This window comes from Cervus elaphus, chromosome 4 (genome assembly GCF_910594005.1).
Source record: "Cervus elaphus chromosome 4, mCerEla1.1, whole genome shotgun sequence".
NCBI lineage: Eukaryota > Metazoa > Chordata > Mammalia > Artiodactyla > Cervidae > Cervus > Cervus elaphus.
The window spans coordinates 19,550,375-19,577,720 of record NC_057818.1 but is presented as its reverse complement, the minus strand read 5'-3'; the positions used below and the strand labels follow the sequence as shown (position 1 = coordinate 19,577,720).

Sequence of the window (27,346 nt, the reverse complement as noted above, 5' to 3'; positions counted from 1 at the left end):
CGGCCAACCCCCAGTTGGTTTAGTTTTCCTCTGAGGCTGGCCTGGCCGGCCAAGGCAGGGGGTGGGGGCCCTTGGGGGTGGGGGGTGGCCCCTGTCCCTGGGGAAGGTGGGCCATGCTGGTTGTTTGTGCAAAGCCCCACTCCCCACCCCCACCTGAGTGGATTTAAGGGCCCATGAGGCGCTGAGCTCTGAGGCCATCTGGGTCCTGGCCCCACCTCTGATCACTGCTCCTTCGGGCCATCTCCCGGGGTTCTGAGTGGACGTGGGGAAAATGCAGGGGTGGAGGGGGACAAAGAAGACCACCGTCCTTGGGATGGTTTGAGCTGGGAGCCCCTCGGCTCCTTCCCAAGTCCCCTACTCCTGCTTGTTCCCTTGGGCCTGAGGTCCTTCTGCCTCTTATATCCATGTGCACCTGAAGCAGCAGTCCCAACTTCAGTCCCCCTTCCCCATGGAATGTAGCATGGTTGAATTCATTAAAAATGCATTTTATTTTCTTGTAAAGTTTTGCCCACGCCCATTGCACCCAGTGGGATTTCCCACCCAGGCTACAGGCTATAGTGGGGAGTCAAGCCCCATGTCTTGATCAGGTGATGGGACTTACCTCCTTTTGGCCTGATGGTCTGTGAGGTCATGTCTGGTGAATTTTTTCCCAGCCACCCCCCCACCCCCCCGGTTAGGGAAGTGGCTGAGACCTCAGCTCCTGTTGCGGGGTGGGTACCACATCCAGCAAGACCCAGGCAGGTGTTGCTGAGGGGCAAGGCACCTCCCCTCCGAATTCTGCCGCCCCTCTGCCACCCCCTCGGCAGATTGGAAGGCCCGCATGTCCACACGCTTCCGGCTCCCCCGGACTCCTTCCTCCCACTCCCCCGTAGCAGTTGGCCAGCTGCACAGCCTCAGCCCGCGAGCTGTCGAAAAGCTGGCTCCGTCCTTGTTTCTCGCGGCCCTGGGAATTGCCTCTAATCTCCTTTCTGCCTCCCCACCCCCCCCTGCAGATGGTGACGACGACCCACAACTCTCCTGGGTGGCCTCGTCTCCCTCCAGCAAGGATGTTGCGTCACCCACGCAGATGATAGGAGATGGGTGTGACCTGGGCCTGGGTGAGGAGGAAGGGGGCACGGGCCTGCCGTACCCTTGCCAGTTCTGCGACAAGTCCTTCATCCGCCTGAGCTACTTGAAGAGGCACGAGCAGATCCACAGCGACAAGCTGCCTTTCAAGTGTACCTACTGCAGCCGCCTCTTCAAGCACAAGAGGAGCCGCGACCGGCACATCAAGCTGCACACGGGTGACAAGAAGTACCACTGTCACGAGTGCGAGGCGGCCTTCTCCCGCAGCGACCACCTCAAGATCCACCTGAAGACCCACAGCTCCAGCAAGCCCTTCAAGTGCACCGTCTGCAAGCGCGGCTTCTCCTCCACCAGCTCGCTGCAGAGCCACATGCAGGCCCACAAGAAGAACAAGGAGCACCTGGCCAAGTCGGAGAAGGAGGCCAAGAAGGACGACTTCATGTGTGACTACTGCGAGGACACCTTCAGCCAGACGGAGGAGCTGGAGAAGCACGTGCTCACCCGCCACCCCCAGCTCTCCGAGAAGGCCGACCTGCAGTGCATCCACTGCCCTGAGGTCTTCGTCGATGAGAACGCGCTGCTCGCCCACATCCACCAAGCCCACGCCAACCAGAAACACAAGTGCCCCATGTGCCCCGAGCAGTTCTCCTCCGTGGAGGGCGTCTACTGCCACCTGGACAGCCACCGGCAGCCCGATTCCAGCAACCATAGCGTCAGCCCCGACCCTGTGCTGGGCAGCGTGGCCTCTATGAGCAGCGCCACGCCGGACTCCAGCGCCTCCGTGGAGCGAGGCTCCACCCCGGACTCCACCTTGAAGCCGCTGCGGGGCCAGAAGAAGATGCGGGATGATGGGCAGGGCTGGTCCAAGGTGGTCTACAGCTGCCCCTACTGCTCCAAGCGGGACTTCAACAGCCTGGCCGTGCTGGAGATCCACCTGAAGACCATCCACGCGGATAAGCCGCAGCAGAGCCACACGTGTCAGATCTGCCTGGACTCCATGCCTACCCTCTACAACCTCAACGAGCACGTCCGCAAGCTGCACAAGAACCACGCATACCCCGTGATGCAGTTCGGCAGCATCTCTGCCTTCCACTGCAACTACTGCCCCGAGATGTTCGCCGACATCAACAGCCTGCAGGAGCACATCCGGGTCTCTCACTGCGGTCCCAACGCCAACCCTCCCGATGGCAACAACGCCTTCTTTTGCAACCAGTGCTCTATGGGCTTCCTGACCGAGTCCTCCCTCACGGAGCACATCCAGCAGGCCCACTGCAGCGTGGGCAGCGCCAAGCTGGAGTCCCCGGTCGTGCAGCCCACGCAGTCCTTCATGGAGGTCTACTCCTGCCCCTACTGCACCAACTCGCCCATCTTCGGCTCCATCCTGAAGCTCACCAAGCACATCAAAGAGAACCACAAGAACATCCCGCTGGCCCACAGTAAGAAGTCCAAGGCGGAGCAGAGCCCGGTCTCGTCGGACGTGGAGGTGTCTTCCCCGAAGCGGCAGCGGCTCTCGGCGAGCGCCAACTCCATCTCCAACGGCGAGTACCCGTGCAACCAGTGCGACCTCAAGTTCTCCAACTTCGAGAGCTTCCAGACCCACCTGAAGCTGCACCTGGAGCTGCTGCTGCGGAAGCAGGCGTGCCCCCAGTGCAAGGAGGACTTCGACTCGCAGGAGTCCCTGCTGCAGCACCTGACCGTGCACTACATGACCACGTCCACCCACTACGTGTGCGAGAGCTGCGACAAGCAGTTCTCCTCGGTGGACGACCTGCAGAAGCACCTGCTGGACATGCACACCTTCGTGCTCTATCACTGCACCCTGTGTCAGGAGGTCTTCGACTCCAAGGTGTCCATCCAGGTGCATCTGGCGGTGAAGCACAGCAACGAGAAGAAGATGTTCCGCTGCACGGCCTGCAACTGGGACTTCCGCAAGGAGGCCGACCTGCAGGTGCACGTCAAGCACAGCCACCTGGGCAACCCGGCCAGGGCCCACAAGTGCATCTTCTGCGGGGAGACCTTCAGCACCGAGGTGGAGCTGCAATGCCACATCACCACGCACAGCAAGAAGTACAACTGCAAGTTCTGCAGCAAGGCCTTCCACGCCATCATCCTGCTGGAGAAGCACCTGCGGGAGAAGCACTGCGTGTTCGATGCGGCGGCCGAGAACGGCACGGCCAACGGGGTGCCCCCGGCCGCCGCCAAGAAGGCCGAGCCGGCCGACCTGCCGGGCGTGCTGCTGAAGAACCCGGAGGCGCCCAACAGCCACGAGGCGAGCGAGGACGACGTGGACGCGTCGGAGCCCATGTACGGCTGCGACATCTGCGGGGCGGCCTACACCATGGAGGTGCTACTGCAAAACCACCGGCTGCGGGACCACAACATCCGGCCGGGCGAGGACGACGGCTCGCGGAAGAAGGCCGAGTTCATCAAGGGCAGCCACAAGTGCAACGTGTGCTCGCGGACTTTCTTCTCGGAGAACGGGCTCCGGGAGCACCTGCAGACCCACCGGGGCCCCGCCAAGCACTACATGTGCCCCATCTGCGGCGAGCGTTTCCCCTCGCTGCTGACGCTCACCGAGCACAAGGTGACCCACAGCAAGAGCCTGGACACGGGCACCTGCCGCATCTGCAAGATGCCCCTGCAGAGCGAGGAGGAGTTCATCGAGCATTGCCAGATGCACCCCGACCTGCGCAACTCTCTCACGGGCTTCCGCTGCGTGGTCTGCATGCAGACGGTCACCTCCACGCTGGAGCTCAAGATCCACGGCACCTTCCACATGCAGAAGCTGGCGGGCAGCTCGGCCGCGTCCTCCCCCAACGGCCAGGGGCTGCAGAAGCTCTACAAATGTGCCCTGTGCCTCAAAGAGTTCCGCAGCAAGCAGGACCTGGTGAAGCTCGACGTCAACGGGCTGCCCTACGGCCTCTGCGCCGGCTGCATGGCCCGCAGCTCCAACGGACAGGTGGGCGGCCTGGCCCCGCCCGAGCCTGCCGACCGGCCCTGCGCCGGCCTCCGCTGCCCCGAGTGCAGCGTCAAGTTTGAGAGCGCGGAGGACCTGGAGAGCCACATGCAGGTGGACCACCGTGACCTCACCCCGGAGACCAGTGGGCCCCGGAAAGGCGCCCAGACGTCGCCAGTGCCCCGGGTAAGTGCAGCCTGCCCCAGCCTGCCCCATCCTCGCTCCCTGGAGCTCCGCGCATGCCCACAAGAGGCCGCTTGCCAGGTTCTGCGTTTCCCTTCTAGTCGCTGACTGGAGAAGCAGGGCCCTCCTCCAGCGGTTAAGCACATCTGATGATCGCAGTAGATTCTGAGTTCAAATCCCCGTGTATGCCATCTCCCTTCCAGCGGGACGTGGCATGTATCACCCTGGGTCTCATTTGCCAAGTGCTCATCTGTAAAATGGGAATAATAATTGTCGCGACGTCATAGAATTGTTGTGAGGGACCCGTGGCATAGTGTAGGTGAAGGGTTGATACAGTGAGTGCTCTGTCAGTGTTGGAGGTCAGGTCATCTCGGTCTTTGATCAGGGGGTAGACTTACTGGGTCTTCTTGGGCAAGTCACTCTGTTCTTTGGGCTTTAGATTTAGGAATCCTTTGACAATTTGTAAAGGTAACATACACATAAAGGACTTGGGACTTGTCAGTTAGGGCCCCGTCATGCTAGCTAGTAATCATCAACTGGTACTATTATCATCAACACTATCATTAGAGCTGGTACATGGAAGCCCTCGGAATGTTTCCAGTTACTGATTGATCGATCACATTTGTTCTGAGCACCTTTTATTTTGGGAATGTCTGGCAGCCAAGCAGAGCCAGAAACAGACCCTGCACTGGGGCTGCTAGACCCAGGGGAGCCACATGCCTATAACCAGTGGGTTTCAGTGAGGCAGGGGAAGTCTGAGCTACTAGAGGGTCCATGTGGGCCCTGGGAATGCTGACTGTGGGGCACCTGCTGGAGACTGTGTGGCCCCTGGTGTCAGACAGATCAGGCCTGGGGACTCCCATCAAGTCTGTGTTATCTGTTTCCAGACCAAGGAGGTGCCAAGCCGATCTTGGGGGCACCTGTCCCTCGAGGGCCACTGCCGGCACTGCTGGCAGGGAGGCAGGCTTTGGGGAAGGGCCACCCGCCACGGGTGCCCCTGGAAGATAGGGATGTTTGTGAAGGTGTTCACTGTGGGATCAGACGGGGGCCTGGGACTCTGGGATTTTGCTGGGGGTGGGGGTAGTGGAGAGAGAGTGAGAGAGAAGGAGGGCTGGAGAGGCTGAAGGGAGAATCCGCTGTGGGGCCCTTAAAGGGTCTCCTGCCCAGCTTTCCTGCCCAGCGAGCTGCACGGCCTGACCAAGGTCACCCAGCTGCAGAGAAAGACATATGAATGAGAACAGGGCCATGCTTTCACCTGGGGCCTGAGGCCTCTCAGATGCCTGCCTGGAGCAGAGAGCTCCTTTCAGAGTTGATTGATTGAATTTGTCCTGAGCACCCATTATTTCTGGGGTGCCTGGCAACCAGGGAGAGTCAGAGATGGATCACTTTCTCAAGGTCTTTTGACTGGGCGAGGCCTCTAGGTAAGGATCCACTGGGTCACCCTTCAGGGGTCCTGAGCGCAGTGCACTTACCACTGCCCAGCTCTGCCCGCCCAGCCTCAGCTTGCTGGCTGGCCAGTGTGGGTGGACTGTGGAGAGTTTGGGCCCTGGAGGCGGAGGGCCTGCCTACCCAGCTGTGATTTGACCTCTCTGGGCCTCTGTCTTCACCTGTAAGCCAGTGCATGCTAAGTTGCCTCCGTCGTGTACGACTCTTTGCGATCCTATGGACCGTAACCCACCAGGCTCCTCTGTCTGTGGAATTCTCCAGGCAAGAATAGTGGCGTGGGTTGCCATACCCTCCCCCAGGGAATCTTCCCGACCCAGGGATCAAACCCGGTTCTCTTGTCTCCTGCATTGGCAGAAGAGATCTTTACCACTAGCGCCCCCTGGGTAAAGCCAGAGGGTAATAGTAGTCTCAATGGTGCCTGTCTCCAAAGCTAGCATCACCTGGGAGGGACCTGGGGGCCGTTCTGTTTCTTAACCAGCATCTGCTCTGGCTGGCCGGTGCCTATTCCTCCTCAGTGTCAAATACTGTGACCGTTTCCTGTGCTGACCTCCGTGTTTTGCCCTGGGATTAAATGAGTCAAGACGTGCTGGGCATGTAGTAACCATCACTTATTATTTTCTCGTTTATAATCACAGCGCACACTGATTGAGGAATAAGGATGTGCCAGGCACTTTCTATCTATTTATTCCTTGTAACACTCTCCAGATGAGGAAAAGGAGGCAAGGAACCATTAGGTAGTTTGCTGTGAGCCCCTTGATTTCAGGAGGCAGAGATGGGGGTTGATCCCAGGGAGAGTGTGGCATCCCAGCCTGAGCTCTTGACCAGCCCTCCAGCCGGCACCTCTGGAGCCCATCCTGGTTGCAAGGCTGGGGTTCGGGGTGGTCAGCCTGGGGCACGGATGGCGGGACAGTGTGGCAGGGCCGGGCGCCTGCCTGTCCTGCTCCCAGGTGCTCTCCCATGCTCTGCTGGTCATGGGGCTGCCTCTAGCCCCCCCAAAGCCTTTGGATATTGAAGCCTCCTCCTTCCCAGTCTCTGCTCTACATCCGGTATCTAGCTCACCCTACTGTGTGAGCACCCACTCTTGTATTGCTTTCCTGGCAACACCCTGGACCTTTGCTGTGACCTTTGCTTTGGCAAAGAGGGGACCCAGGCTTGGAAAGGTGGAGCCACACACCCAGGGGTGGGCGGCTGTGGGAGCAGTGCAGGATTCAAACCTGAGGGGGCTTGTTTACAGGGAGCCTGGCCAGGCTTTCTGCCCCTGTCCCTGGCTTGTGAGAGAGGAGGGAGCTGACATTCACGTCCAGAGGCCTGGGCAGATGGGCCATTTGCAGAAGGAGCTAGACAAAGCCCGGGCACCTCCCCAGCAGAGGCACAGCCTCTGGGGCCTTGCCCCCTGCCTGGGCACGCCTGGGGGCAGGGGCCCAGCTGTCTGCTTGCCCACCCCTCTCTCCCCCAGGACTCACGCATGTGAGAGCAGACTCTGGGGGCTGCACGGGGGCTTGGGGGCTGGCAGGCTGGGACCCTCGGGAGTGTATCCATAGCAACCGGCTCTCTGAGGACTGGGTTCCCGTGGGGCCGAGGCTGCTGTCGGCTGGAGCGTGAAGCACTGAGGTTTCCGCCTCCCCCTCTATTTATGGGTAATAACAACATCGCCCCAGCTCCAGCCCCTTGTGGGCAGACCCCGGCCCTCATCGACTCAGCAGATCGCCACAGTGCCTCATGCTGCTCAGGGTGGGGGGCTAGACTGGGTGCTCACTTGCTACACCTTACTTCAGGGCCAACAGATGGCTGGGTTCAGGGGCTTGTCCAGGTGGCAGCTTTCTGTCTGGGGTGTCAAGACTGTCTGGGGTGGCCTGGGGCATGGAGTCAAGAAGGCAGCCCAGACAGTGGCTCCAGAGGGTGCCTGCCCGGGGTCGAATCCCCGTGCCGCTGCTTATCAGCACTCAAAACTCTGCTTTTCTCCATCCCTGAAGGGGAGTTGCAGAATCATTGTGAGTATTCAGAACAAACAGTGCCTGCACATAGTAGGTGCTCAGTAAATGTCGGCTGCAGTCATGATCAGGGGATTCAGCAGCAGTGGCTGTCTCTCCCCTCTCCTTCCTTCTCCTCTCCTGTCTCCACATCCCCAGGTGTGTTCTCTTTCTGCCCTGGGTCCCTCTGAGGTTGCTCAGGGCCACGCTAGGGGAGGCAGCCCTCGCCAAGGTCCCAGGGCTCAGCTCCGGTTCTCCTGGGCTGGGCCTTGCAGACGAGGTGCTTTGAATGCCAAGTTCTACCTTTCTGTGGTTATGTCTCCTGGTGGGAGCTGAGGCTCCAGAGGAAGATGGGGTCTTTGAGGGATAAAGAAACGGAGACGGGCCAAGAGAAGGTGTTGAGGTGAGGACAGAGGGCCAGCCAGGGTTGCAGCAGGAGGGAGAGTCCTGATCCGTTCCCTCCAGCCCAGAGGACTGCACGGCCCCACCGGCTGCCTGATGTTCTGGACCCTGGGCATCCCTGACCTCACGTGCTTGGCTGGAAGGGCCATCGGTGGGGACAGCTGAGTGTGCAGCAAGCCTCACTGAGTGTTGGTGCTGGTGAACCCTTTTGTGTTCAGGTGTGTGTATGCCTACGAGTGTGAGTGTGCATACCTATGTGTCTATGTGTGTGTCTCTGAGGGCTGAAGCACACCCTTGTGCCGTGAGCTGCTTGTGAATCTGTGGGTGCATTTGGGGGTGGTGGGTGTGGCTGTCAGGGTCCAGGGAGAGAGCTGAAAGCCCATGTGTTATTGGGGGTGCTGCCTGAACTTGGGGTCCATGAGGATTTTTCCACTTCTCTGAAGGTGTTGCACTTACGTGTCCGTGTTACAGGGAGTGAGTTGGTGTGTGTGGTGGTGTGGTGTACCCCATGAATGTATCCATGAAGGTCTTGTGTGTTGGTGAGTTGGAATGAGGTGCATAGGATGCCTGCAAGTATGTGTGTATGTCCTCACATGCATGTCTATGCCTGTGGATACAGGTCATGTATGTATGCGTGTGTGTATATCTGTGCATGTATGTGTGAATGCCCAGGCCCTTTGGTCAGCAGTTCCTGTGACCCCTCCGTTGAACACTTCCTGGAGCCTGCTTTCCCACAAGGCAGGGTCCATTCCTTTTCCTGACACCGAGGGGTGGCCATATGGTTGGGGGACATTTGGGGGGTACCCTCTTGTCCTGCCCAGGCTCCTGGTGACTTATCTTTCAAGCCCAGTGAGCCCACTTCACTCACCTTCCTTGAGGAGGAACAGCACTTTTGGACCAGCCATGGCTGTGGCCTCCGGAAACTTCTAGCCAGGAGGTGGGGGCACTACGTTCCTTGTCCAGCAGTCTCTTCTGGGCTTCTTTGGCGTAGAGCTTCCTGGGCTGTGCTTCATTCTTGCATTTACTTGTTCATTCACTCACTCATTCATTCAGTCATTCATTAAGTGTCAAGGACTCTTACACGGGCTGGGCAGAGTGGTGGGGGACACACATGTGAGGGGATGAATGATTCTAATGATCGAGAAACTCAGGGTCCTTCTTTTCCATGAGCACAGACCAGGAGTTGAGCCAGGGTGGGATGTGCCCCTCAGAAGCCCTCAGTCCCTGCTGTCTCTTCTGGCTTGAAATCTCCTCTGCCCATTGTGAGACTGACTCCAAAGTTCCGTCCCCCCCACCCCCAGACTCACCCATTCTTCCCGGGGTGTGTCTATGATGAATGCCTGCTTCCAGAACCAGCACTATGGCTGCTCCGAGGACATGCTGAACGCCTAGTTCTCTGGAAACACCTAGGGCAAGGCCCTCTGGTCTCATCAGCGGGGCTCTTGGAGCCTGAGCAGGACCCTGCCCAGAGCCTGAAGCTCCCAGCACCAGCTCTTCCAGTTGGTTGTCCATTCATCTGTTCAACAGCCTCTTAGCAGTTGACAGTCATGATGAAAGTTCAGTGCTTATTAGGTGAGCATTCTGGGCAGGGCCCTGTGCAGGGTGGTGGGGGTCCAGGATCTCTAGTTACTGAGGGATGGCTTCTCTTTATCCCTTCTGCCCTAATAGAGGGCTTGGTGCATATTATTTTGCAACTCTGCCCATCTGCTCAAAAATTCTTCCGAAGCGCTTGGTCTTTGCTGGGACCTCACAGGTGGACAGAACATATTCTGGCCCTTGGGTTCTCATGGTGCAGTGGGAAGCAGACAAATCAATTGGCCATGACAAACTCTTTGGGGCCCAAGTAGGTGGTTTCAGCACGAACTCAGGGGCCTGGGCAGACCCTAAACTCACTCTGGGTTGGGAAGAGAGGGCTTCTCAGAAGAAGTGACATTTGAACAGAGGCCTTGAGGATGGAGAGGGTATTCTGATGGAGGAAATAGCATCCCAGAGATCCCAGAGGTGGGACCAGGCAAGTTCAGGTGGGGCTGAGACAACTGAGCCCCCTGGTGGTTCATCCTGGCCGTATCATCCAGGGATGGGCCTCAGTGCTCAGCTGAAAAAGCCAGTCTTGCCTTCTTTTTCAGAGGTCAAGGGAGGCCCCATTACTCCAGGACACAAAGTGGTCTTCAGAAAACTTGGATACTGTGAATTCCTCTCCCTTCATAGAAACCCACAGTCACAGCCCTTCCCCCCCACTTAGGAACAACACTACCTGTGTCCACAGTGGGCTGGTTTCACACTGCAGAGCTCTACTTTTTGGAACCAGTCTTCAAGAAGCTTTGAAACTTTTTATGTTCTCCATTTTTCTGTCCCCTCCCCACAAAAGTACTTGGTCATAGCTCCCCGTGTGTGGAAGCCAGCTCTAGGATGACGTGGGGCCTTATGTGTCTAGGGCAGGTGAGGAGTTCTTCAGTCACCCTTGAGTGTCAGAACTGATGGGAGCAGTCTCTCCTGCTTGTCCACTTGGTTCTTAGGGCAGGTACACAGTTAGATGCAAAGAGAGATGGATGCATAGATGGATGGATGGGTGTGTGTGTCTGTGTGTGTGTGTGTCTGTGTGTGTGTGTGTGTGTGAATGTGTGAGTAGATGGATAGATGGGTAAACTGGATAGGTAGGTGAATGAATGGGTAGATTGATGGATAGATGGATGGATGGATGGATAGATAAATGAGTGGGTGTATGGATATATGTATGTGTGTTTAAATAGATGAATGGGTAGGCAGGTTAGGTAGATGGACGGATGGGTAGATGGACAGCTAGGGTGTAGATGGATCGATGGGTAGACCGAGGGTAAGTCAATGGACAGGTGATGGGTAGACAGATGAACAGATCTGTGGATCTGTTGAGTGGATGCAGCAAGCATAGATGAGTGGAAGATGGCTAGGTGAATCTGATCATGCTTCAGGCAGATCAGCCTGCCTCAGCTTCCTTTCCATGGTTCTTCCTGTGTGCCCTCACTTTGGGATGGTTCAGTTTCCCCAGGGCCAGCAGAGAAGCAGCTTCCTTCAAATGGAGCTTGTCACCCTGTTCCCTCTGTGAGGCTGACTTGAGAAGAATGGCTTGGAGAGACCTGAGAGCAGGTCAGAGCCATTCTAGGAAGTCTGGAGCCATGACCTCCAGGAACTTTTGCTTTCTGCTCTGTTCTGCATCCTGACTGTCTAACTCCTTTCCTTTTGGTTTCCATGCAGAAAAAGACATACCAGTGCATCAAGTGCCAGATGACCTTCGAGAATGAGAGAGAGATCCAAATCCATGTTGCCAACCACATGATTGGTAAGAGCGCGTTTCCTCCCACCTGGGCTACAGCCACTCCTTGGGGCTGAAATGTGCGCGTCCGGTCATCATTTTGCTGGCTTTTAGCTCAAAGGATGGAGTCACTGCTGCTGCTGCTGAGACATTTCAAATGAGACTAAAAATGTCGGAGCTGGAGCACTTTCTCCATCCAGACCCTCTTTTCGCGGCTCCGTTCACATTAGAGTCAAACTTTTGACAATCTTTCCCATTTCTCAGCACAAATTTCCCTCCATTTCTGAACCAAAGTGCTTTCCAGTTGTCAGGCACTCAGGGGCAATTATGCTTCAATTTTGTATGTCATGACATCGAATAGATTTAACTGCTCACATTTCCCTACCAAACGTGGGCAGTTCCTCAGGCACATTGTCAAAGCAGAATGCTTACAAAGTTATTTCGCTATTTTTTCTATTCCTCTTCAAGCAGTCTTGGACTTCGGAAAATTCAGCCTTTTTTAAAAGGGAGCATCCAAGGTCCCATCGTGTTCCCTCTTGGCCCAAAGGATGGAGGGAAGCTTTGAGGTCTTCCTTGTCTTCTGTGGGTGGGTGTGATCTCACTAGCAGCTAGGAGGGCACAGCTCTAAGGGGGCACAGCGATTTCTGGTGGCACAGGGCTTGCCTAGGGTGTGGGTTTGGCAGTAAGGGCTTCGGGAGCTCCTGGAGTTTTGGTACTCTGGGTCTTTGGTGGAAGTGTGATCACCTTCTCCAAGACCTCCACAGTCTGAGTGGTGAGAGGTCTGTCCTGGGTTGAGCATCCTGACCCTTACTTCCTCTCCACTTTTCTGCCTCTGACATCTTTTCATTAAAGTTTTAACAACAGCCATGCCAACCGAGTACTTTTTTCCAAAACCCTTGATCCCAGAGTTAAAAAAAAGTCCCCTTCGCGCTGTTCACCTATAACTATCAAAACATTGTTAATCTGCTCTACCCCAATACAAAAATGTTTTTGGTGTTTTAAAAAAAAAAATGTCCATTTAAATGTCCAACTCAGTGGATCCTCACAAACTGAGCACACCTGGGTAACCAACACCCAGGTAAAGACACAGACCACTCCCCAGTCTCAGAAAGCCCCCCTCGTGACCCTCTCCAGGTCCTTCCCCCAACAAAAGGGCGTCACCATCCTACTGTCTAACAGCAGAGGTCACTTGGGGGTGGTTTTGCATTTTATATAAATGAGATCACACAGTCTCTGCTCATTTGTGTCTGGTGACTTTTACTTGTTCATATTATTGACTGGGATCGGATCTCCTCACTGGTGGATGCTATTCCGTTGTGTGAAGACGTCACCATTTATCTATTCTTGATACACATCCTAATGGACATCTGGGCAGTTTCCCTTGTGGAATTGTTCCACATAGTGTGCTGCTGTGAACCTTCTTGTGCAAGTCATTGGTGGACATGTACATGCAGTTTTCATGGGAATATTCTTGGACTCAGACTGGGGCGTCATAGGATGCGAGTGGGTACCCTTTCAGTAGATACAGACAAATACATTTCCACAGTGGTCGCATGAAGTCTTGCTCCCACCCCAGCCTGTGAGAGTTGCATGTCTGTGCCATCATCTGCATTGTACATACCAAGAACCACTGCAAAGGTCCTTCTGTAGTGGAGTTCTGCTCAAGGTGGCTACGGTGTCCGGGTCCCCGCCAGGCTCAGTGAGTTTGGATGCCTAGCATCCCAGTGACTGACTTGGGGCAGGTGTCCTGAAGGTACTGACCCTCACTGGGTGCCTGGTGGGGCTCCCTCAATGCCGAGGGGACATGAGGAGCACAGGGGTGGCAGGTAGGGCCCTGGGAGTTCGGCCTGACAGGGAGACTGCTGACTTTTTAATTTCTTCTGTTTGAAAGCCCCCCCCCCGCTGAAGCAGAGGAAGGAAACCGCCCTGTCAGTCACAGGCTGCCGAGAGCGCTTTCACTGCGGTGTCGGGGAGGTGAAGATGAAGATATCTCAAAATGTTTGCTTTTGCAGCAGGTGTTAATGTGTGCTCCTGTTTGTAAGCACGAAGGGCGAGAGGCTGGCTAATTGGACCACAGTGGTTTCAAAGGTGTTTCTCCCTGCTCCTCTCTCCCTTCCACCTTTCCTTTTCGCGCAGAGCCGGGAAGCTGCAGTGTCCTCAGGTGGAAGGCGAGGGCCGGCGCTTCACTGGAGTGGTGGGAGATGTGAGGGGAGGGCTTGATTGGCACTCGTGGGAGAGAGGGGCTTGATTGGCACCCGGGTCTCTGTGTGAGCGGGGGGCGGGGCTCCGGCGGGAGGAAGTGGCCGGACGGGGCCCCTCCCCTGAGCCTGCGCAGTCGATGAGCGGGCCTGTTCTCAGGCCTCGTGGAGGGTGGGGGCCTGGCGGCCGGCAGTGAGGAGCTGTTGGTCTCAGAGCCCAGGTGTCCCGGCAAGACGTCTATGCGACTGCACAAAATCTCACAGGCAGGCCCTTGGCGCATGGCCGTGAGGAACGGGCTAGGGCCCCGCTGGCGCCACACCTCTGGTGCCGGTCTTCTTACTCTGCCCGGCCCTCCCCACCTGCCCGCCCTTCACTGGCCTCGTCACCTCCATCCATCAAGGGACAGCAAGCACCCGCTGCACGTGGAGACCTGGGGTGGTCCCTGTGGGCGACAGGGTGAAGGGGACTCAGGCCGTGCCCTCAGAGACCTCCCAGCGTCCCACCGAAGCCCTCACAGGCCACACCCTGTGGGCGCAGGGAGGTCACCTGGGTGAGGGTGCTCACAGCTGCCGTGTACCGAGCCCCCAGAGGGAGGGCTGTACGCAGCTGCTAGTTCTGCACCTTGCAGAGGAGGGTTAATGGCTTTCCCAAGTTCTTCCAGCCGAGAAATAGCAGAGCCAGGGTCTCCATAAAAGCCAGGCTCTCTACACTGTGCATGGCTCCCCTGCCAGGGCCTGTGGTGGGAGAGACACAGCCCTGCCCTCAGGGGTTCTCTGCCCACTGGGGAGGCTGACAGGTGTCCAGGTAAGCACTGTGCAGTGAGGTTGATGCTCCTGGAACAGGGACTGCTGGGTCCAAACAGGTCCGTCAGGAAGGCCAGAGTTTTGAAGGATGAAGAGGAGTTTTCTCTGTGGTTTAGGGCCATCGCTGGCAGGGGCAGCCGTCTTGGCAGGGAAGGGCAGTCATAGAGAGCAGGGCCCTCGGAGAGCTGATTGTAACGAGGAGGCAGGTCCTTGAAGGATGGGTGTTGTTAGGCTGAGAAGGTGGGGAACAATACCTGGGGGAGGACCCTGGGTGAGCAGAGCTCAGAGACGAGCAGAGGAGGTGACTGGGGGACAGGGGACCCTGACCTGGCCGGGATGGAGGCGTTGCATGTGGTAGCATCGTGGGCAGTGAAGGTGGGGAGGTGGTGTGGGGCTGCACCATGAAGGACCTTGAAGGCCAGATTAAGGGATTTGGATTTGGATTGACTTCACGGGCTGGGGTCCCAATCTGCAGGCCCTTTGGCAGATGCTTTATTTGATTTCTGTTGAAAAAGCAAAAGAGGTGGCAGACAGGGCCCACATTCCCGCACGAGCTGGGCAGTACTGGGACTGTGTGTTCTCAGGCTCCTCTGGGCCACCAGTCCCTATTGTGATTTGGGGGGATACTTTGCTCATCTGTGTCCCCTGCCTGGTTCCTATAGACACGTGAGTGTGTGACCTTGGGCTTACCCACTAGGGAGCCATTGAAGGTTTTGGAGTAGAGTGTGGCCTAGAGCAGCTGGGTGCTTTAGGGAGGCGCGGGGGGGCGGGGGGGAGAACGTGGAATGAGGCAACTCGGTATGGACAACTACGTGGAAAGGTATCGGAACAAGGATTAATGAAATCCTTGAAAAAGCAAGCCAACAAACAGAAAACAACAGTAAACTTCATCAGAAGAAAAGTAATAGACTCTGATGAAGATGACGAATATTGAATTTAAGATGTCTGGAGACTGGAACTTAATGGAATGATTCTAGCACAGATAATACTTGGCAGAAGTTAAGATCTGATGGAGTGTTTACTTTGTTTATTATTGTCTCTATGCCTTTAAAAAATAAATTTGTTATGCAAAAACAGAGACCTGCCCGGTCTGGTCCAGGGGTCAGGGGAAGAGGCAGGGAGAGAAGGCAGGCCTTAGGCCATCCATTTGGCCTGTGCTGTGGGCCTGTGGGCCCTGGTGGTTTGGGGAAGGTGGTGGGGATGACAGTGGGAGGTGTGAATGCAAGAGAAGCAGGCCCGGGAGCCCTGGGTGGGGGCTGGCACGGCAGAGCTGGTAAAAACTGCCCAGTGTCCCTGAGGACAGCTTCCCCCTGCTAAATGACCCGAGCCCAGGGAGGCTGCCTGGAGCCAGTGGGGGTAAAAGCCCCCTTAGTGGCACCAAGGGGACTCGGCAGATAGACGTGAGGCTGTTCAGCTCGGTGGCCTTCTCATCAACTCGGGGCACAGGGGGTCTGAGGCAGGCCTCCCTGGGGACCTGGACTGCGGGAGCCCTCCCCCAGGGGAAGCTGAACTGGCCTTTTTATAGCGGGGGGCCGCATCGTGACTTTGCAGCCTCCAGACCCTGGGAGTTATGATGACCCAGGGACACGTCTCCTTGGAAACATTTTCCCAGCACCCCTCTCCTGGCGGCTGCTGGCGAGGGAGTGATTTGGAGCTGATAGAAAGGCTAGGGTCTTTTGAAACCTTTCAGCGGCAGGGTCTCCTTTGAAATCCCCCCTCCCCACAGAGAATGAGGCCCCCTTCTCTGGGCTTCCTCGCTTTTGAAATGGTTTTAGACACCCCCTCCCCCAGGAGGCACATCAAAACCTTGGAGCAGTCCACCCCTCTGATCTGCGGCCTCCTGGAGGGCTCCGTCCCTTCCCCACCTCCCACTGCACTCGCACCCCACCCCCCACCCCCTGCCGCCAGTGACCCCCTTCCCACCCTCACCCCACACTCTGGAAGGATTGCCTCCCCCCTGGCAAATGGCTCTGCAGGAGGCCCTGCTTTGGGCTCCCTGGGGCCTGCCGAGGGGAGAGCTGAGGAGGGCTTGTGGGGGGCCTGGCCCAGAGACAGGGCCCCCCGGGGCCCGGGGACAGATGAGTGTCTCCCCATGTGTGTTGGACATGTATGTGCAAGGACATGATGTGCAAGGCCCCAGAGGGCCTGGGGCACGCGGGACCTCAGAGGCCCAGAGGCTGGTCCTCCTGCCCTTTCCTCGTCTGCTTGCAGACCTCTGTCTCAGTTCCTCTCGGGCCGATGGCTGGACGAGGGTCTGAGAACTTGTCCTTGAAATAGCGAACTTGCTATGACCCAGGTTGTCCCCAAGGGAGTGACTCAGCCTCTGGGCCCTGATGTCCTAACTCAGGGCTTCATGGGCCCCTGGGGGGAGCCCCTAGGAGGGGCCGGGCTGGGAAGGGACGGTCCTCAGGGAACCTTGTCAGGGACGTTTGCCCTCCATGTCCTTGAAAAGTGGCTGTGGACCCTCTGGCAGGCAGCCAGGCCAGAGCCGGCCCGTCCCGGTGGGGCATTAGTCATTCTGAAGACGTTATTTTCTTGGTCACGTCAGCCTCTTTCCCTGGGTGCCTCTTAAGGCCTGGGCTTTGCTGTGAAGAAATGGGGAGGGGGGGCCTCTCCAACCGCCTGCTCAGGCCTTCAAAACACCCTCCATGCTGGGCGGGTGGGCCTTGTCTGTCCTCCCTGACATAGCACCTGGAGGGGAGGGTCTCCTCGAGGTATGGGGAGGGGGTGTGTGAGAGAGAGAGGGAGAGGCTTTCTGCCTTCTAAATCTTCAGAAGCACATCCCAGGAGACATCTGAAAGCCACCTTGCAGACAGGGTACCCCCTCTTTCTGCGGCTGTTGCCTTGCGGAAGACCTGGCCTGCAGCATTTTTCGAGAGGAAGGAAAGGCTGCTGTGGAAATCAGCATTTCACCCTCACACCAGGGAAATACAAAAACTCTCAAATATAACTGAAGAGAAAAACACGTGAAAAGGAAAAGGAAAAAACGGTTCCTGCTGACTGTTGGGAACACATGTTGCTGAGTGGGGCTGTGCTAGCTCTTTTCTGGTGCTTTTCATTCGGGTAACACCAGACCCAAAACATCTGTCTAACCTTAATATGTGATAAAACTGTCTCCCTCTGCCCCCAGAGATCACGTTTCAAGTTCCGGGACTGTTCTGTCAGGATAACAAGCTTGTGCAAAGAGCCTATAATCCAGTTCTTTCCTCCCCTCCCCTCCCCTCCCCTCTTTCTCTTCCTTCTTCATCCCCCAAGTAGAGCACAGTCACTTCCCTCCTTAACAGCCCCTGTGGATGAGAGGGCTCAGTTCCCCTGATTTTGAATCTCATTGGTCGGTTTAAGGAGGCTGTTGATCAAGTACTTGGTCCATGAAGAATCCATCAGTTCTGAATTTTAAAATAGTTTTCTCATCCCGGTGGCACAGTGGTAAAGTATCTGCCTGCAATGCAGGAGGCACACAGATGCAAGTTCAGTCCCTGGGTCGGGAAAATCCCCTGGATTAGGAAATGGCAACCCACTCCAGTATTTTTGCCTGGAGAATCCCATGGGCAGAGGAGCCTGGCGGGGTACAGTCCATGGGGCCACAAACAGCTGGACACAGCTGAGTGAGCGCAAGCATCTCATTTTCATAGATTTTATCCTTTTTTAAGAAACCTGTAGGTGAGGTTTTCTCGGAATAGTAACCTCTGTTCAGTAAACATGATTGACATCCTCAGTGAGGAACCTCTAACCAAGTTGGGGAGGTGATAACTTAAAAGGATAAGGTAAAAGCATGTCACAAAGTCTAAGATATAGAAGCTCAAAGGACAGGCGTGTTGTCCAATCTGGGCATTCCAGGAAGGCTTCCAGGAGGAGGTGACACCTAATCAGGCTCTTATAAGGCAGAAAATAAGGTGGGAGGGGCCTTCCAGGCAGAGAAAATAGCATAAGCCAGTTCATAGAGAAGAGGCCCACGTAGTATGTATATAATTCAGTATCTACTTCAGGTAGATTGTCTTGAGTTGTCTGTAGACACTGTAGACAATTCAGTGTTGCTTCAGAATAAATTTTGAGGCAGGAGGCGGGTGAGTCATAGAAAAGACAGAGTACAGAGTAGGGTAGGTGAGAGAAGATGAGGATATTGGTTAGGAGGGTATGGATTGGAGAACCATTTAAGAGGCAAAACTGGCAGGATTTGGGAAATGAATGGAAATGGGAAGTGAAGCCCTAGCAGAAGATGACACCAGACCTGAAGAAGAGCTGCTGGGGCCTGGCAAAGAAGATGATTCCAGTAATGATCAGTGACATCTAATGCAGCTTGTTCTGTACACGCCCTGCTATCAATGTCTACAGCTGTTATCACACTTAACCCCACAATAGTCTATGAGAGAGGGGCACTGTTATTCTCCCTGTTTTGTACATGGGAAATTGAGGGGATGTGTCCAATGTCAGTGAGTAGCAAATGTGAGATGTGCACTCGGGCAGTGTCATTTCAGAGTTTGGAGTCCTCTTAATTCCTACATCTGGAGGCCCATCCCACTTGGTTAGCTTGAGTTTGTTGGCGATTGGGCCTTGTAGGAGATGTCTGTTGGCCGGTCTGAGTGTTGGTGTCTGGCCGGCGGTCAGCCGCATGGGTGGGAAGCTCAGGAAGAAGGCCTGGGCTGGCGGAGGGGTTTGGAGACCTCAGCACAGATGGTGGGGCAGCTGGGAGAAGTGAGGGGCATGAGGAGCATGCGGTCATTCATGCCCAGACAGCAAAGTGCTTCTGGGCAGTAGTGTGAGAGGCCCAGAGAGGCAGGCTGAAGGGGGTCTGCTGGACCATCCTGAGCATGAGCAGCAACAGCAGAAACAGGGGGAGGAATAAGTGGAGGGGAGGTGGGGAGACCAGCGCTGTAGACTTAACTTCCCAGGTCCCAGACTGGGAAGGGAGTGCGGCAAACAGGAGCCGAGGGGCCCCTGGGGTCAGAGGAAGCTATTGTATTTTGAAGAGGGAAAGATCAGAGCATGTTACTAGGCTGAGGAGAGAGCCAGTGGGGAGCAGAGGAAGGATGGAGAGGAGACAGCAATGGAGCCAGTCCTGGTGGGGTGGGGCCTGGGGCCCTGGCACCATCTTGGTGGACCAGCCCACGGGCACAGCCTTCTTCTCTTGCTCTCCGTGCCATGGACTTGGCCGCCTGTGTTATTGAGTTGACTTTGTTGAATGCCCTTTATGGTCATTTGGCTGCTTGGGAGCAGCTGACACATGAGCAATTTCCCTTACATCTGCTTCTGGCTGAGCCTCGCTGGAGTGAGGGCAGAAAACAAGGACCCTGCACCCCCAGGGCTTGGCCTGCTCTCCCCTGAGCTCCCAGTAGGTGTCAAGGCCTCACACTGGGCTCTGCATGGCTGGTCAGGTTCCTTGTCTTGTGAGTCCCTGGGCTGCAGTGGGGATGAGGTGGGAGGCTTCCCCTTCTGACTGCAGATCTCTGCCCTGAAGGAGTCAGGGTGTCCCTCATTGGCTGATGCCCCTTCTGGTATGGTTTCCAGCTCATCTCCCTGGGCAGACCAAGGTAGGGAGAAGGGAAGTGTTTCCCCAGAGACACACTGTGAGTTGCGCATCTGACTTGGAATAAGAATCCAAGGTTGCTGATGGAAGCGTTTTTAAACAGAGACACTTTGTTAGGGAGTTACTGATTTTAGTTTATCCTACAGATCTTTATGAAACACCAGTAGTTTGCTTAATCTGCTGTAGGTATATTAGTGAGAAATAGAGTGTGCACATACATGCATGCACACACACACACAGAATGTAGAGCTTTTGGGCTTCCCTGGTGGCTCAGAGGTTAAAGCGTCTGCCTGCAAAATGCGGGAGACCTGGGTTCGATCCCTGAGTCAGGAAGATCCCCTGGAGAAGGAAATGGCAATCCACTCCAGTATTCTTGCCTGGAGAATCCTATGGACGGAGGAGCCTGGTGGGCTATAGTCCACGGGGTCGCAAAGAGTCGGACACGACTGAGTGACTTAAAAAGAATGTAGAGCTCTACAGTGAATCATAGTGATTAAGAGTACTCCCAGCTCATAGTTAAAGTTATTCCACCTTTGATGCTTCAGTTCTGTGTCTATAAAATGCCCGCATCTTAACATACCTGTACTAACATAGCAGTTTAGGCAGATCTCTTTCCGTGACCATTCTGAGATCCAAATCACACTGACTGAAGCATTAAAAAGAGAATTATTGGCTCATGTAACTGAAAAGTCTGGGGATACAGTGGGTTTCAGGCATGGTTGGATCCAGGCGTTCTAACCATGTCATCACTAGTCTGACTTTCTTTTACCTCTCAGCTCTGCTTCCTCTTTGTTGCCTTCATTCCCAAGTAGGTTCCCCTGGTGCCAGTGATGGCCAGCAGCTCCCCACTCAGCGGCCCCAGCAGAGAAGGTCATGTGCTTCTTCATCAAGAAAGGTTTCAGGACTGGGACTCAGTGCCTCAGAGCATCCTACAACTGCCCAGGAGGCAGTCATTGTAGCCGGGGATTCAAGTGGGTTGACTGGTCAGACTGGCATCACCCACCCTCCCTGGATGCTGGGGTGGGCGAGTATCTGTCTCTCCTCTGCCCACAATGGGAGGGGGGAGGCTGTTCTTAAAAATAGAAAGGGTGTCTATTTTCCACAGGGAGGGGGCAGCACTGACAGTAGGAGGTCACAAACCCCTACCTTTTGGGGGCTGTTTGGAGGATTAAATGAGTTAAAATATATGACAAGTGCCCAGCACTTGTAAGTTCTCTGTAAGTGATAGCTATTAACATTAGTATTATTATTAGTCCCTGTGGCAGGGACTAATTAAAGATAATGATGATGCTGCTGGAGCCCTTGTTTGGCGAGGACAAACCGAGCCTCTCTTTGACCATGCCGAACGTACAATCCCAGGTGCGAGCCCACGGCAGCTCAGAGGATGTTGCTGAGGGCCAGAGGAGGAAGACTGACCCTCTGCCTTTATCAAGCTCATCGGGGTTCTGCCTGCAGAACAGCTCCAGAAGGGGTAGCTTCAGTCAGAATGGTTTATTCATTTACTCCTTCATTCATTCAGCATTCTTTTTCTTTCCTGAACACCTACTCTGTGCCAGGCACTATGCATAGATGTGGCAGCAAGCCAAAGTCCCTGGAATCCTGGAGCCAGTGGGGATCAGCTGCTAAACAAGAAAGCAAATTAAAAATCCCAGCTATTTCAAATCATGATATGTTTTATGAAGAAAATGAGGGATGGTCATGGGGTGTCCAGGAGCTGTGTAAAAACGTACTATTGGCAATGGCCTGGCCAGGAGGCGATTGACGGCGAGAGCTGAGAGTAGTTTTAGTTTTGATCAGATGTATGACTGCCCACCGACCTGGACACTTGAGCTTGTTAGTTTGTGTGTCCTTCCCCTTAGGAGGGGGAAATCCTAGAGGTAGAGGTGGGGCTGCATCATGGTGAGAGCAGTCCCAGGTGCGAGGGGGCAGGCAGCCTGAGGTTAATTGGGTGCTGCTCCTCGTGCCTACAGGGCACCACCCCCCGCCACCGCCATGGTATGTCAGGCTCCCTCCAACACTGGAGATGCTCGCATCCACTCTTTTGCCCTTTCTCTGGATTCCGTGTGGACCACCCACAAAGAATCTCGGTTCACCAGAGCTCCATAAACCCAGCAACTTGGGGACCTCCCATGCTGGCATCTGCCTTCCCTCTCTCTGAAGGCACTGTCCAGTCTGGGGCATCTTCGTGGTACCCCAGCATCTCCTTTGCCTGTGCCCTGGCTGCTCTCCTCAAGTCTTTTTTACTTCTCTCTGGGTCTACCCTACTTCTTTCGGTCTAGAGCCCTTAGCTGGTTCCAGATGCCTGTGTCCTATTCTTCCCTCTTAGGTTTTACAGAATTAGCAAATAAACGTACAGGATGGCTAGGTAAATTTGGGGCTTCCCAGGTGGCACTAGTGGTAAAGAACCTGCCTGCCAGTGCAGGAGACATAAGAGACACGGGTTAGATCCCTGGGTTGGGAAGACCCCCTGTATGAGGGCATGGCAACCCGCTCCAGTATTCTTGCCTGGAGAATCTCATGGACAGAGGAGCTTTGGAGGCTACAGTCCCTAGGGTCGCAAAGAGTTGGACGTGACTGAAGTGACTTAGCATGCGCTCAGGTAAATTTAAATTCCAGATAGACAACAAGTAACTTTTCCAGTCTAAGTGTGTCCCCAGTATTGCCTGGGTTATCCTCATGCTAAAAGGTTATTTGTTCTGTGAAATTTAAATTTAACCCGCTATCCTGTGTTCTGCCTGGCAGACAGACCATCCCGTTTCCCCCAGCCTCTGAGCTTGGGGAAGGACAGTGGTGACCCACCCCCTTCTTTTAAAGCTGATGGTCCTTTTTTCATCCTTATAAAATTTTTGACTAGCAGAATTAAGCTTTTAAGGTTGAAATAATTGTAAATTCACACAGAGATTCGGTTTCCTCCAACGGTAATAGTTTGTAAAATCAGAGGACGGTCTTGCAACTAGGATATTGACACCGGTTCATTCAGGCCACGGAACCGTCCCAGCACCGCAAGAATCCTTCATGCTTTCCCTTTAAAGCACAGCCACTTCCATCCTGTCCCTGCTCCTTCCTTAACCTCTAGAAATCTCTAATCTGTTCTCCATTTCCACAATTCTGTCATTTCAAGAATGTTATATAAATGGAATCAGGCGTAAGTTTACATTGTCTTTGGGATAAATTCCAGGAGTCCAGTTGCCGGGTCTGTGTTTTACTTATGCTGTATGTTTTACTTTTAAAGAAACTGCCAAACGTTCCTAGAATAGCTGTTCCATTTTATATTCCCACCAGCAAGTTTCTCCACATATCTGCCAGCATTTGGTTTGTCACTATTTTTTATTTTTATATCTTTTGCCTCTTTTCTAATTGGGTTGTTTGCATTTTCTTAGTTGAGTTTTAGAGTTCTTTATATCTTCTAGATACTAGTCCTTTGTCAGATAGGTAAGGTTTGCAAAGTTTTCCTCTAGGTCTGTAGCTTGTCTTTTTATCTTCTTAACTGGATCTTTTGTGGAGTAAAAGCTTTAAATTTTGATAAAGTCTAAATTATCAATTTTCCCTTATGGCTCTATGTCTTTGGTTCCCAGTTTGAGTTCTATGCATGCATGCTAAGTCACTTTAGTCATGTCCAACTGTTTGCAACCCTATGGACCCTAGCTTGCCAGGCTCCTCTGTCCTTGGGATTCTCCAGGCAAGAATACTGGAGTGGATTGCCATGCCCTCCTCCAGGGAATCTTCCTGACCCAGGGATTGAACCCTCTTCTCTTACGTCTTCTGCATTGGCAGGTGGGTTCTTTACCACTAGAGCCAACTGCGAAGGCTCTAAGAGCTCTATGCCTAACCCTAAACGCCAAGGTTTTTTTTCCTACTTTTTTCAAAAAAGTTTTATAGTCTTACACTTCACATTTAAGTCCATGATCCATTTTGAGTTGATTTTTATATAAATTTGAATTGAGTACCACACACCTCCCCATGTCCAGCTGCGCCTGGATCATCTTTTGAAAGGAGCTTCCTGGGTGGTGCTAGTAGTTAGAGAAGACTATAATTCTTTCATTGAATTGTTAATTATCAGTTGAGCATATTTGTGAGATGTTTCTTGGTTCCATTGATCTATGTGTCTCTCCTTCTGTCAGTATGACACAGTCTTAATTACTATAGCTGTTTAACTCTTGAAATCAGGTAGACTGAATTCACCTTTCTTTTTCAAAATTGTCTTAGCTATCCTAGATCCTTTGCCTTTTTGTAGAACTTTAAAAAAAATCTTGTTATTTTAAATCTTGTCTACATATACAAATGTTCTTATTGTAATTTTAATAAGAATAGTGTAAACTTGTATCTTGATTTGGGGTGAAATGATATCTTCAGCATGTAGAGCTTTCTAATCCATGGACATGGTGAATCAATTTATTTGGATCTTCCTTTGTTTCTTTCATTATTGTTTTATAGTTTTGTTTTGTAGTCTTGTACATATTTTGATAGATTTACATCTAAATATTTCAAGTTTTGAGTGATTATAAATGATTTTATATTTTTAACTTCAGTCTTCCCTTGTTCATTGCTGGTATATAGAAATACAGTTGGTTTTTGAGTGTTGATTTTGTACTCCTTGATTTTGCTCAACTCAGTTGACAGAGGTTTTCGGTAGATGTCATGGGCTTTTCTACATAGACAATCATGTCATCTGTAAACAGGAACAGTTTTATTTATTCTATCCCTATCTGTGTGCCTTTTTGTTTCCTTTTTCTTGCTCTGATTAGAACTTCCAGCATTTGTTGAATAAGAGCGGTGACAGTGGACGTCCTTGACTTGTTTATGAACTTAGGAGCAAAGCATCAGACTTTTACCATAAGATAGAATAACAGGTATACTTTTTTTTTTTTTGTAGATACTCCATTGAGTTAAGGAACTGTTCCTCTATTTCTATTTTCCTATGAGTTTTTAATCATGAGTAGGTATTGAATTTTATCAATTTATTAAAAGTAATTTATATGACCATGTGATTTTTTTTCTCTGGTTTGTTAATATAGTGCATTATATTGCTTGGTTTTTGAACCAAGAAAATAGCATTGCATCCTTGGTATACACCCCCCTTAACCATGGTATATAATTTTTTAACATGTTGTTGAATTATCTTTGATAATGTTTTGTTAAAGTTTGTTCTCTGTATTTATGAGGAATAGATATTGGTCTGTAGCTTTATTTTGTTCTGTCTGCCTGGTTCTGGTATTGGGCAATATTAGACTTATAAAATAAATTGAGAAATTTCTCCTTTTGTTCTGAAAGAAATTATGTGATTATGTAGATTTGGTATTGATCTTTCTTTAAATATTTGTTAGAATTCTCCAGTAAAATAATCTGGGTCTGAAGACTTCTTTTTAGGATGTTTTAAATTATGATTTCAAGTGTTTGGTAGTTAAAGGACTATTCAAATTATTAATATTTCATGTTGGCTGAGTTGTGGTAGTTTGTGCTTTTCAAAAAATTGGTTTGTTTTATCTAATTAGTCACGTTTATGTGCATGTAGTTTTCATAGTATTATTCTCTTATTTTCTTTTTGATGTCGGTAGCGTCTATAGTGATATCACCAGATTCATTCCTGATATTGGTAATTTGTGTTTTTTGTCTTTTTTCCTTTGTCAGTCTTGTTAGAGATTTGTTGATTTTATTGATCGTTTCAAAGAACCAATCTTAAAAAATTGATTTTCAATAATGGTTTTCTGTTCAAAATTACATGATTTCTGCCGTTATCTTTATTATTTCATTTCTTCTTGTTTTGGGTTTATCTTGTTCTTGTTTTTCTAGGTCTTTGAGGTGGAAGCTTGCTTATTGATTTGAGACTGTTTCTGTTTTCTAATATATGCATTTGGTGATATGAATTTCCCTCTTAGCATTGATTTAGCCAGGTCCCACAAATTTTAATATACTGTAGTTTAATTTTATTTCAATTTTTAAAATATTTCCCTTGAGCTTCATCTTTGACTTGTGATTGTTTAGAAGTGTCTTGTTTGGTTGCCAAGTGTTTGGAAGTTTTCTTGTTATCTTTATTTAATATATGGTTTGATTCCATTGTGATAGGAGAAAACACTATATATGTCTTTCATTCTTTAAATGTGTTAAGATTTGTTTCGTGCCCTATGATTTAGTGCATATTGATACATTGTCTCTGGGCACTTGAAAAAAATGCATATTCTTCTGTTTTGGGGGGACATGTTCAATCAATGTCAGTTAGATCTTGTTGATTGATGGTGTTGTTGATTTCTTCTGTAACCTTGCTGATTTTACACCTAGTTGATTTATGAATCAGTGCGCGAGAGGTATTCAAATGTTCTACTGTAATTGTGAATATGTCTATTTCTCCTTTCACTTTTATTAACTTTTGTTCACGTATTTTGCAACTATATTGTTTGGTGCATACACATTTAAGTTTGATGTGTTTTCTTGATAGATGAACTTCTTTATCAGTGTATAGTGCCTGTCTCTATCTCTGGTATTTTATTTTTTTTGCTCTGAAGGCCACATTATCTAGTATTAATATAGCTCTTCTGCTCTCATTTGATTGTTTGCAGCATAATTTTATCCCTTTTACTTTCAACCTGACTATATTGTTATATTTTAAGTGAGTTTCTTGAAGATAGAATATAGGTGGGCCACTCCCCATCCTCATTCTGCCAAACTCTGTCTTTTTAAAGTATGCATTTTGACCATTTATATTTAATGTGATTAATTACAGGTTAGAGCTTAAGCCTGGTATTTTATATTTTATTTTCTGTTGGTTTTCTCTGCTTTTCTTTTCTGTTTTCTTCTTCCTCTTTCCTGTGTGTTACTTGAATATTTTCAAGAATTTCATTTTGGTTAACTTGTAGTGTTTCTTTTTGTACAACTTTTAAAATGATCACTGAGGCATTACATTATATAAACATAGCTTAGCAAAGTCTTATGATGTCATCATTTTACCAGTTCAAGTGAAGTGTAGAAACTTAACTTTCATTATCCTCCCCCATTTTTAATCTAGTTGTTTAGAATATTTCTCCTATATATATTTAGAGCCATATTAGATAGTTTAAAATTTTTGCTTCAAACATCAAATGTAATTTAGAAAACTCAAAAGAGGTGGAGAAATTATTGTATTTACCATAATTTTGCTTGCTGTGTTTTTCTTCCTACTTGCAAGAATTCCTTTATCATTTCCTTTCTATTTAGAGTTCCTTTAGTCTTTTTTTCTTTTTTTTACAGTAGGTCTTCTGGTGATCAGTTTTCTTAGTTTTTCTTCATCTGAGGATGTCTTGATTTCTGCTTCATCCCTGAATGGTATTTTTTGCTGGATATAGATTTTGGGTTGCCAGTTCTTTTCTTTTAGCACTTGAAAAGTATTGTACCACTTTCTTCTGGCTTCTATTGTTTTTGATAAGAAATCTGTCACTTGAATTATTTTTTCACTATAGTAAGGTGGCATTTTTCTTTCTCTGCTCTCAAATTTTTTCCTTTGTCTTTTTTTTCGAGTACTTTTATAGTTTACCCCCT

General features: G+C 51.5%; 1 protein-coding gene across 4 annotated transcripts in view; it reads left to right on the top strand.

The window, feature by feature from the left end:
- The window catches only part of ZNF423 (zinc finger protein 423), a 343,660-nt gene that overhangs the window by 196,147 nt on the left and 120,167 nt on the right, over positions 1–27,346 (top strand). For all 4 annotated transcript variants that reach the window (XM_043898405.1, XM_043898407.1, XM_043898406.1 and 1 more), the window contains 2 exons: positions 993–4,207; positions 11,254–11,338. In XM_043898405.1, the coding sequence (XP_043754340.1) occupies positions 993–4,207; positions 11,254–11,338 (3,300 nt within the window). The remainder of the gene's footprint in view (positions 1–992; positions 4,208–11,253; positions 11,339–27,346) is intronic.